The sequence below is a fragment of the Leptodactylus fuscus genome, chromosome 4, assembly GCF_031893055.1.
Source record: "Leptodactylus fuscus isolate aLepFus1 chromosome 4, aLepFus1.hap2, whole genome shotgun sequence".
NCBI classification, from domain to species: domain Eukaryota; kingdom Metazoa; phylum Chordata; class Amphibia; order Anura; family Leptodactylidae; genus Leptodactylus; species Leptodactylus fuscus.
The window spans coordinates 11,085,444-11,097,574 of record NC_134268.1 but is presented as its reverse complement, the minus strand read 5'-3'; the positions used below and the strand labels follow the sequence as shown (position 1 = coordinate 11,097,574).

General features: G+C 50.8%; 1 protein-coding gene across 30 annotated transcripts in view; it reads right to left on the bottom strand.

Annotated features, from left to right (window-relative positions):
* The window catches only part of PTK2 (protein tyrosine kinase 2), a 161,894-nt gene that overhangs the window by 983 nt on the left and 148,780 nt on the right, over positions 1–12,131 (bottom strand). For 21 of the 30 annotated variants that reach the window (XM_075270076.1, XM_075270078.1, XM_075270077.1 and 18 more), the window contains 5 exons: positions 10,034–10,096; positions 7,197–7,236; positions 4,140–4,246; positions 717–872; positions 453–533 (listed from right to left, as the gene is read on the bottom strand). In XM_075270076.1, coding sequence (XP_075126177.1) covers positions 453–533; positions 717–872; positions 4,140–4,246; positions 7,197–7,236; positions 10,034–10,096 — 447 coding nt within the window. The remainder of the gene's footprint in view (positions 1–452; positions 534–716; positions 873–4,139; positions 4,247–7,196; positions 7,237–10,033; positions 10,097–12,131) is intronic. The other 9 variants (XM_075270061.1, XM_075270067.1, XM_075270069.1 and 6 more) reach the window with 2 other exon arrangements.

The window sequence follows — 12,131 nt, the reverse complement described above, 5'->3', positions numbered from 1 at the left end:
TGTGTCAGAGTATTTAGGAACAAGGAGAATGGCAGTGCCCAGGTGTCAATTTAGTGATGCGTTTCCAGGAGGAATAAAAGAGGAACGACACAAAGAAATATGTCCCAGAATGTCTAATGTCAGGACCAGGCGGGACCTGGACTGATCAGCTGTATAGATCCGATTCCTCTGCAGCGATGGCGCTCCGGTTGCTATACAGGGGGCGGCTCCGTACAGCTCATCAGAGGAGACGCCATGAAACGTTTCAGCCTGGACAATCCCTTTAAGGACCGAAGTCATTCTCATTGTAAATCACACTGATATAGGTCGGCCCTGGTCACATTTCTTCCTGTCTTGTCTATTTGTGTACATGTCAATTACCCCCCCCCCCCCCCCCCCATAGAAAAACAAAAGCACACACTGAGGCCCCCAAACCCACCAGTAAGCCCCCCCCCTCCCCCGCCCGGACTTACCTCTCGGTGTGTGCTGGCTGGAAGAACAGGAATGGTCTCATCGACAGTCGCCAGTAACGTCCTCAAGGCTAAACCGACCCCCTGCGGAGCATCAAAGGGGCACAAGGTGAGGTTATTGGGTCTCGCTGGGGAAGTTTTTGTACAAAAAATTGTGACACTTTTTTTCCTTTTCCTCCCGACAGCTCCGAGCCGGCATCAGGGCCCCAATCAGGTGGCTCCTCTGGCGGACTACACCCCTCCCCTCCCGACCTATGACCTCCTTACCTTCACCATGGGCACATACTCCTCGGGAGGGGCCGGCTGGATCCTACTTGACATTTCGATCACAGCTTTCACCAGACCGGTCACGTTTTCATACACCTTGTCATTCGTGCGGTCCAGGTTGGCGGTCGGGGGCGGACTGATTTCCTGCGGCTGAATCTAGAAAGAGGAAAACCATGTAAAAAGTGGGAAAAACAAAGCCAAAAAATAAAATAAAAAAAAAAAATCAGGACATCACATCAAAAACAAACACTGACCACTAGATGGCGCCATACAATCAAAAATGGCAGAGAACGACAGGGACGAAAATATGTGGAAAGTTTTTGGATTTGGCGCGTTCTGCCAATCCAGCTGCAGCCTCTGATACTAGAAGAGTTCGGCGACCGCCCCAGGGGGCACAGCACAGGTTCCCACCGCCCCATATAGTCAGCCTGGGGCGGCTTTACTGCGGCCGGAACGATGTGGAATCAAAGCTCGGAGTAAAGTGAAGACCCCACAAGCTGAAAGAAGGGGACCAGCAGGGGCTGCAGAGAGAAGCGGGTGACAGTAACTGCACGGACACAGCAACATCAGGGCCCAAATACTCATTGGAGGCTTTCTGGGTTGGGGTCTGCACAATGCCAAGCGTCTGCTGGAGTGGTGTAAAGCCATCAATACTCTGCAGCCCAACGCTCACAACAGGGCTCCTAAACATGGCTGCCAGGCTCGGTGTGGGTGAACGTTGCCGCAATGGCCCTCCTTTCAGGTCGGCCTCATCACCCTCAAGCATTATAATAAATCTTCCCTGGTGGAATAAGAATCCTCTCTAGCGCCACCTTTGGGTAGGCCGCCCCCTATAGAGCAATGCCCGGATTACTAGAAACCGAGTGACATGACCTGGGATTGAAGGTGGAATATCTCGGGGTTCAGAATAACCAGGCAATGGTCTATAGGGGGCGCCCTTCCAAAAGGTGGCGCTAGAGTTCTCCTTTTTGCACCAGGCTTGCTTATACTTTTTCCCAGAATCCTTAGCAGGCCATGTCTGGTCTATAAGACCCCGCACGCGGCAGGGCAGTCACCTCGAGCAGACCCGGTGCCCCTTCTGAGAGTCCCTCTAGCAGGCCGGGGGTCTCCCTTTAGGTTATATGTGATGCTAGGGGGGTCACATACTTTTGGTTGTAGGCCCTGGCAATGCTCCACGTCAGGCTGACGGCTCCGGAGCCTCCTCTACAGGGTTAAGCGTTCAGCGGGGCTGCGGTTTGGCACCCGCCCGCCTCTTTGTCTTGGTTACCCGCGCTGGTTACTAACCACATCTGACACGAGGACTCGAGAGAGTTTAATGCAGCGAACCGAGTGCCCCGAAAAAACAGCCCCAAAACCTAAGGTGGGGGAGGGGTCCCCGGAGACGCCGCCCGGGCAGAGAAACAGCAAAGTCTTTTGTCTTATAAATAAAAAATTGGAGAATGTTTTTGTTACATTGTTTAACCTTCGCCCCCCACGTGACCCCGTGTGACCCCCCTCCCCTCATGTGACCCCCCTCCCCTCATGTGACCCCGTGTCCAGCTGGCGCACACACAGACACAAACACAAAGTGCTTACCCGCCACGGCTAAGATGGAGCAGAGTGAGAGGGAAGGGTTAATAAAGATTTACCAGAGAAATGAAAAAAAAAAAAAAAAAAAAAAGGGAAAAACAACAAAAAACAGGAAATTAATAAATGCAGCAGAGCGAACCATGCAGAATATGGGGGGGGGACGGGGGGAGGTCTCCTGCTATAGTCACAGCGCATGCAGCAATACACACCATGCAAAGCAAATCCTACACCTGAACGTGGCCCATACTGTGGGGTTAGGTGGGGAGGGGGCAGAGGGGGGTCCAGGGGGCAATGGGCCGGAAGTCTCAGGTCTTCAGTGTTTTTGGATTTTTTAGGTTTTATGAGATTTTCTTGGGATCACCCCACACTGCAAACCAAGAAAGCACTAAAACCCCGCACGGGCCCCGCCATGCCCTGATCATACAGTCCTGCAGGATGGCACCTCCGGCCGTGGCGCAGTACACACCACTATCCATGTGGCCGCACAGCTGCTGCTAGTTTGTGCATACTCTGTGGTTTGGCGCCACGGCCGGCCTGGCAGGGTCCGCTCATAAACAACGCGCTGACTGGTCACTGCGAGCGAGCGAGGAAAACCTCTGCAGGAATCCGAGAGGCTCAGAAGTTTCCATGGAAAATCACCGAGGTCTCCAGAGCTTCAGATCTGATTTATACGCCAAAAAATAGCGAGGGCTAATAATAGACGCGTCAGAGCCAGCTGCTCCGTGTCCAGCGCAGAACCGGGGGGCGCTCTAGTGCACAGAACCGGGGGGCGCTCTAGTGCACAGAACCGGGGGGCGCTCTAGTGCACAGAACCGGGGGGCGCTCTAGTGCACAGAACCGGGGGGCGCTCTAGTGCACAGAACCGGGGGGCGCTCTAGTGCGCAGGGCCCGAGATGCAGCAGGAGCTACAAATACCATGTGCTGAGGGCCCGGCATCCCAACATTTCATTTATTGTCTCATCACCCCCAAGTATTAGCCTACCATTGTCCCCTCACCCCCCAGTGTCACCCTGCCATTGTCCTGTCACCCCCCAGTGTCACCCTGCCATTGTCCTGTCACCCCCCAGTGTCACCCTGCCATTGTCCTGTCACCCCCCAGTGTCACCCTGCCATTGTCCCCTCACCCCCCCAGTGTCACCCTACCATTGTCCCCTCACCCCTCAGTGTCACCCTGCCGTTGTCCCGTCACCCCCTCAGTGTCACTCTACCATTGTCCCCTCACCCCTCAGTGTCACCCTGCCATTGTCCCCTCACCCCTCAGTGTCACCCTGCCATTGTCCCCTCACCCCTCAGTGTCACCCTGCCATTGTCCCCTCACCCCCCCAGTGTCACCCTGCCATTGTCCCCTCACCCCTCAGTGTCACCCTGCCGTTGTCCCGTCACCCCCTCAGTGTCACTCTACCATTGTCCCGTCACCCCTCAGTGTCACCCTGCCATTGTCCCCTCGCCCCCCAGTGTCACCCTGCCATTGTCCCCTCACCCCCCCAGTGTCACCCTGCCATTGTCCCCTCACCCCTCAGTGTCACCCTGCCGTTGTCCCGTCACCCCCTCAGTGTCACCCTGCCGTTGTCCCCTCGCCCCCCAGTGTCACCCTGCCATTGTCCCCTCGCCCCCCAGTGTCACCCTGCCATTGTCCCCTCACCCCCCAGTGTCACCCTGCCATGACTCGGACTATCACTTGCTTCTATGCGGCGCGCTGTATCTTACACGTCCCATCACACGTTATATTACGGGGGGGGGATCACAAGAGCAGCGCCTGACTCTATAGATCACTTATCTATCTGAAGCAGCCGCCATCTTGCCACCCTGGTCTATCTATAACCACATGATGGCGCCGCGCACTTGCGTCATTACCTTCACTCCCTCGTTGTAGCTGTCCCCGGCGCTGTTCAGTCCGGCCAGGTTACTGAGGTGACTGGGGGCTCCCGGGCGAGGGGGTTTCTTTGGTGGAGCTGAGTGATCTGGAAATGCAAGAAGAGAAGTCTGTCAGAGGCGAACAACCAGGACCAGTGTGAACTAGAGGCTACGGCCAGAGGGGAGGGGGCAGGGAACCGCTATACCATCCCTTTAATGGAGTCTATCACCTTCCCCAGCCATATTCAGCACATTGCAGTGATCAGCAATAGATCTTTGTTATGTAGGTCACTTTTGTAGATTTGGAGAACAACAACTTACATATGAGGCAGCGGGTGCACTGGGGGCGGGGCTTCATCTCCGGGGGCACTGCTTTGTGGTTAGGTAGGGGGGATGATGTAACAAAAGTGGGAGGGTGAACTGTCACTGCAAATGGTGGCGCAGACAGGAAGTGCTGGGGGTCTGAGCAGCAAGAGCAGCGCTCCAGGCCCCGCCCCCAGTGCACCAACAGACTCATTTACATAAAGCTTCAGAGTGGTTTCTCCACTGAGTGACCTACATAACAGAGGATGATGTAATGTGTAGTGTAACACTGTGCCATAAGAGGCCACAAGAGACTCCCTATAAGAGGCGACAGACTCCCTATAAGAGGCGACAAGAGACTCCCTATAAGAGGCGACAGACTCCCTATAAGAGGCGACAGACTCCCTATAAGAGGCGACAGACTCCCTGTAAGAGGCGACAGACTCCCTGTAAGAGGCGACAGACTCCCTATAAGAGGGGACAGACTCCCTATAAGAGGCCACAAGAGACTCCCTATAAGAGGCCACAAGAGACTCCCTATAAGAGGCCACAAGAGACTCCCTATAAGAGGCCACAAGAGACTCCCTATAAGAGGCCACAAGAGACTCCCTATAAGAGGCGACAGACTCCCTATAAGAGGCGACAGACTCCCTATAAGAGGCGACAGACTCCCTATAAGAGGCGACAGACTCCCTATAAGAGGCGACAGACTCCCTATAAGAGGCGACAGACTCCCTATAAGAGGCGACAGACTCCCTATAAGAGGCGACAGACTCCCTATAAGAGGCGACAGACTCCCTATAAGAGGCGACAGACTCCCTATAAGAGGCGACAGACTCCCTATAAGAGGCGACAGACTCCCTATAAGAGGGGACAGACTCCCTATAAGAGGCGACAGACTCCCTATAAGAGGCCACAAGAGACTCCCTATAAGAGGCCACAAGAGACTCCCTATAAGAGGCCACAAGAGACTCCCTATAAGAGGCCACAAGAGACTCCCTATAAGAGGCCACAAGAGACTCCCTATAAGAGGCGACAGACTCCCTATAAGAGGCGACAGACTCCCTATAAGAGGCGACAGACTCCCTATAAGAGGCGACAGACTCCCTATAAGAGGCGACAGACTCCCTATAAGAGGCGACAGACTCCCTATAAGAGGCGACAGACTCCCTATAAGAGGCGACAGACTCCCTATAAGAGGCGACAGACTCCCTATAAGAGGCGACAGACTCCCTATAAGAGGCGACAGACTCCCTATAAGAGGCGACAGACTCCCTATAAGAGGCGACAGACTCCCTATAAGAGGCGACAGACTCCCTATAAGAGGCGACAGACTCCCTATAAGAGGCGACAGACTCCCTATAAGAGGCGACAGACTCCCTATAAGAGGCGACAGACTCCCTATAAGAGGCGACAGACTCCCTATAAGAGGCGACAGACTCCCTATAAGAGGCGACAGACTCCCTATAAGAGGCGACAGACTCCCTATAAGAGGGGACAGACTCCCTATAAGAGAGGACAGACTCCCTGTAAGAGGCGACAGACTCCCTGTAAGAGGCGACAGACTCCCTATAAGAGGCGACAGACTCCCTATAAGAGGCGACAGACTCCCTATAAGAGGCGACAGACTCCCTATAAGAGGCGACAGACTCCCTATAAGAGGCGACAGACTCCCTGTAAGAGGCGACAGACTCCCTGTAAGAGGCGACAGACTCCCTGTAAGAGGCGACAGACTCCCTGTAAGAGGCGACAGACTCCCTATAAGAGGCGACAGACTCCCTATATAAGGCGACAGACTCCCTATATAAGGCGACAGACTCCCTATAAGAGGGGACAGACTCCCTATAAGAGGGGACAGACTCCCTATAAGAGAGGACAGACTCCCTGTAAGAGGCGACAGACTCCCTGTAAGAGGCGACAGACTCCCTATAAGAGGCGACAGACTCCCTATAAGAGGCGACAGACTCCCTATAAGAGGCGACAGACTCCCTATAAGAGGCGACAGACTCCCTGTAAGAGGCGACAGACTCCCTGTAAGAGGCGACAGACTCCCTATATAAGGCGACAGACTCCCTATATAAGGCGACAGACTCCCTATAAGAGGGGACAGACTCCCTATAAGAGGGGACAGACTCCCTATAAGAGGGGACAGACTCCCTATAAGAGGGGACAGACTCCCTATAAGAGGGGACAGACTCCCTATAAGAGGGGACAGACTCCCTGTAAGAGGCGACAGACTCCCTATAAGAGGCGACAGACTCCCTATAAGAGGCGACAGACTCCCTGTAAGAGGCGACAGACCCCTATAACAGGTGACAGACTCCCTGTAAGAGGCGACAGACTCCCTGTAAGAGGCGACAGACTCCCTATAAGAGGTGACAGACTCCCTATAAGAGGCGACAGACTCCCTGTAAGAGGCGACAGACTCCCTATAAGAGGCGACAGACTCCCTATAAGAGGTGACAGGTCTCCCGGGATCAGCTTTACTGGATTTAAAAATTTTAAGTGACAAGTCGCCATTTATCAAAGACCTTCTCAAACCAGACGGGACCCACAAGACCCCCCTCCCACCCACAGGGGTCCCACGTCCTCTCTGACGTCTCTGAGCCTGGGACATTACAGTCTATGGAAAGGTCACACCAAGTTGGAAAACCCCTTTAACCCTATCCTGTCCAGCACATTGGGAATCAGTGAGCACCGACACGCCCCAGTACCCAGATGTGCCAGCAGGGGGCCCACCTCTCTCTTGCTCACCTGGTTTCCCGACAGGCTGATAGATGTGCTGGTTTCCAGCCTGCAAGACACAAAAAGCAAGAAAAAAAAACAACTCTTTTATATCTGGTCATCAATACGGCGAGAATCGGGAGGTTACGTTATGAATAGACTGAGCATGCCCGGAACATCAGCAGTAAGACGTCACACAGATCTATGGATAATGCTGAGCCAATCTGAATTATCGCAGTTCTCACACTGACCACCAGAGGCCAGCACAACTGATTACATTAAGTGCGACTCATTTTACAGCCTGCTGTGAACTCAATCCTCATTTATAATAAATACAGGTGAGAGAAGCCGCTCATACAACCCCCACAGCCCCAGCGCTCACATACTCCGTGATGTCACTGCTAATACGTCACTGTTGCCCAACGTGACAGTGGGCACACAAAATGGAACACCAGAATGGAGAATCGGAGGGAGGCGACTATAGCTCCTACTTTAATTTTAGCCCCCCTGTGCTTCCCGGATGACCTGAAAAGCCCCCTTTGAGGGGTGTCCAGGATTAGAGAATATGGCGGCCACACCTGACCAGTTTATGGGCCCGCCGGCTCATCGGGGGCCCCGCCTTGGATTTAGGGTCTTGTTGGTCCCAGATAAATCTTCCCATTCACTGCTTGACCCGAATTAACATTAAACCGTCATTTCCAAGCTGCATTTTTTCGGGTGACCCTCAGAGGGTTAATGCCCCCTTTATCTTCGTAGAACCCCCCCCCCCCCCTTGTGATATTTGGCGGCTCCGCAGACGTCTCCGTTCTCAAACATCGGATTAAAAAAATGTTCCCAAAAATAGTTGAGGGATAAACAATGAGGTGACGGGAAAAAAATCCCAAAAATTTATAGAAATTTTATATCAAATGGGAATTTTTTTTTATTTTTAAAAATATTTTTTTTGCAGTCTGTCAACTATTTAGGAATCCATTCTGAGCAGCGTCGCAGCCGTACGCAGTCAGGGGGCGGGGTCTATACGGCAGGTAGAACCGCGGCGCTCCGGCAGTGACAAGATGGCAGCTCTGAGGCCGGAGACTCTTACTCTGGGATGGGAAGGAGACGACATTTGTGGAATTCGGCTGCTGTCGTCTTATCTAAACCTGGGACTCGTCCATTATCCTTTCATGGACTTCCCACCACCACAGGCATCCGAGCGCCGCTCGCCCAGGAACCGAGAGGTCGACCATTACATGGGATGGGAAAGGAATCCGCAGCAGAGCTAAATATTTGTCGGTCACCAAGAGCTTCGGGAGACTCCACAAAAGCTTCCCCTCCCCCCTCCCAACACACAGGAAGGCAAAAGTGTAATCCTCTATGTCTATCTGCTCCTGGGAAAGCTGGGTGACGAGTTAGATTTTCACTACAGTGCCCCATAGGGACAGTCACATCTTTCCTACACTCCTTTAAAGGCAATGTTGTCTACTTAAGCATCCAGACTCCAAAAATACAACTTCAGATATGCCTTTCTGGACTCTAGGAAAGCTGGGTGACCAGCTGGGTTTTCATTTTGGTGCCCCACCGTCCACTATCCACCTTTCCCAAGCTCCAGAAAGCAAATGTTACCTTATTATTCATGGAAGACCCAACTCTTACCACTTCAAATAGGTTTTTCAAGACTCTAGGAAAGCTGGGTGATCAGTTAGATGTCATCACTGACCCACACAGGAACGGTCACTCATCTTTCCAAATCCACGGAATGGAAATTTGGGCTACATAAAAACCATTCTCAACCCCTTAGTGGTGCAGAACAGCTGGACAGAATCCTTAGAAAGCTGAGTTATGGATTGGATTTGCATCATAATATCTCATAGAGGTGGATACCCATCTTTCCCAGGCCCAGAATGGAAATGCAGCCTACTTATACACACTCAATCCCCTTGTCGCAGCACATATGCTACTTGGATCCCTAGGAAAGTTGGGTGACCGCTGGATTTCAATATAAAGCGTCACAGGAGTGATCACACATCTTTCCAGACTCCAGAATGGCATTATGGCCTATCTCAGAATACCTACATAGAAGTCTAGGAAAGCTGGGTGACCAATTGGATTTTCATTATAACATCTTATAGTGGTGGTTACCCATCTTTCCCAGACTCCAGAATGGCAATGTGGCCTACTTATGCACTCCCAGACCCCTTAGTACAGCAGATTTGCTATTTGGGCTGTAGGAAAGCTGGGTGACAGATTGGATTTTCATTATAACATCTCATAGCGGTGGTTACCCAGCTTTCCCAGACTCCAGAATGGCAATGTTCTATAAAAGTTATAAGAATTGGGCAGGGTGCAGAGTTACCTGCAGAGCATTGCACATCATTACAGATGTTCTGCTCTTCACACGGGGTCACATATGTCGGAGGCGACTAGAACCTCGCACCTCTGACAAGGAGGAAATATCAGTCACCCGCCAAGAAACCGCACGGCTGCACCTTCCAGCCCCACCTAACCCTGAGACATGTGCACAGACAGCCGATGTAGCAGAGGCGAAGAGCTCAGAGATTACAGGGCGACATGTGACTAAGGACTCTGCTTGCTGTCTGTGGATGGGGACAATCCTGCCGTCATGTACATACAGCTTTCACAGCTGAGTGTTTGTTACAACTGCATGCATAATCTCCACAATCCCGTGCGAGACAAAACAGGATGCAACTGTAACAAACCATCAGATCAGGACATTGTTAGCGGCAGAGCAGTGCATTAAACAAGATGCAAAACGTTGACATTGGACTGGATGAGACGCCACCTGCAGACCCCCGCCATATTGCAATACCAGCTGCGCCACATCAATGACAACACCACTCCCCGCAGAGGAGGGAGCGGACACTTACCGGACACGGTATACTCCCGTCTACGTGGTCTATGCTGCCGCGGGAAAGCCGGACGTCAGGCTTCTACAAAAAAGTACAAAAAAAGTTGTAGATAAAAATATCCAAAAAAATCCACAGCTTTGTAAACGGAGGCGAAAAATAAACTACAAAACCATCGCGGCTGGAGTTAACCCCTACCATTCTGCCCACACAACACTTGAAGACTTGCATGGTGCGCGCAGGATCTGAGCTCGGCTCCCGAGAACAAACAGGAGACGACGAGCTGCAGCATTAATTCCAGTTTCCTGCGGGAGGAAGGCTGCTGTGCGCTCGTCTTGGCTGCCGCCGCCGGACTGGAAGTGGGGCCAATTACTGAATGGTTTTAGCATTGCACAAGCTGAGGAGGGAGGTTGTGATACAGGAAGAGCGAGGAGATCATAAATAATCATCAGGGCTCGCTGTGCCCCGGAGAGCTGCCGTATAGCGGGGCGGTGTGCGTGCGCTTCGTGAGACCTGAGTCACGGGACACACCGGGGATGACACAGGCCAAGGGCATGAATGGGGGCACAGGCTGGTAGGTGGGGTAACCTTATAGATGACGCTCTGCAGCACCTATATGGTGGCCTGAGACTGGGGGTATTTAAAGGGACAGTGACCTCCCTACTGCAATAGACAAGTGGAAGCCCTATCCCACCTCAGGTGCTGCGTCTGATGTGTCAGTAGGGGGAGCCCTGCACATCGGTGCACATTGATAAGACTGTTGACTAAGAAAGAGCTGCTGCAGAACCCGTAGAAAGTAAGGGGGGGGGGGGTATGTCAATTTGAGGTCTGAGGGTAGCAGCAATTGGGAGCGAGGGGTCCTTATATGTACAATTATAGTCATCTACTCCCCTCTATTACTGTCCACCTCCGCAACTCTCTATACTCCTAACCCTAGGGTTGCGGGCTGAGCCCTACTTTTTAAACTAACTTTATTGGTCGTCTTAAGCCCATTTACAACTTTTTGATTATATATATTTCATATATCACTAAGTGTTTTTTTTTGTTTTTTTTTAAAGTCCTGCAATTTTTTACTAATTTACCACTAAGCCTAATAATAGACACTTGCCATTTCTGTAGGTGATCTCACAGACAGGATTTCATAACAAGGTAACACCTCTATAGATAACACCACTGAGCCATCATTACATCACTGCTGACAATAGATGATGTCACAGCATAGCCCCTCCCCCTCCCTGCAAAGGTCATGTCTACAAAACTCTCCCATAGACTTCAATGAGTTAGCACCAGAGTATTGCTGCCTATGGCCATGACTGTGCTGTAAAGCAGGTCACTAAATGCTGTTCACAGAGCAGAGGAGAAGCTCAGGCAAGATGGCCGCCCCCAAAATCATGGACAGAAAATAGAATTAAAAAATCTACAATCAGGGAAAAAATAAATAAAATCGTAAAAAGGGATTAGTTTTAAAAAACAGATATTAAAATCTAATGAAAAAAAAAAAATTGGCGGCAGATTTCCTTTAAAGGGTCAGGGAAGTGGTGAAGAGGCCGCGTATAGCGGTGACATGAAAGACTCAACGGTCTCTGCACGAGATGAACTTACACAATATCTCACGTCTCAAAAAGAGGAAAAAAAACCTGAGCTTGGGGGTAATTGCCCAAATGCTTGGTCTGAAGATGTCATAATAGGATATAAGAAAGGAACAACATGGCGGACGGAGCTCAGAAATTATATGGTTATATTCTTGTACATAGGAGCAGTATTATAGTAGTTATATTCTTGTACACAGGAGGTAGTATTATAGTAGTTATATTCTTGTACATAGGATTAGTATTATAGTAGTTATATTCTTATACATAGGAGGTAGTATTATAGTAGTTATATTCTTGTACATAGGAGCAGTATTATAGTAGTTATATTCTTGTACATAGGAGTAGTATTATAGTAGTTATATTCTTGTACATAGGAGCAGTATTATAGTAGTTATATTCTTGTACATAGGAGTAGTATTATAGTAGTTATGTTCTTGTACATAGGAGTAGTATTATAGTAGTTATATTCTTGTACATAGGAGCAGTATTATAGTAGTTATATTCTTGCACATAGGAGTAGTATTATA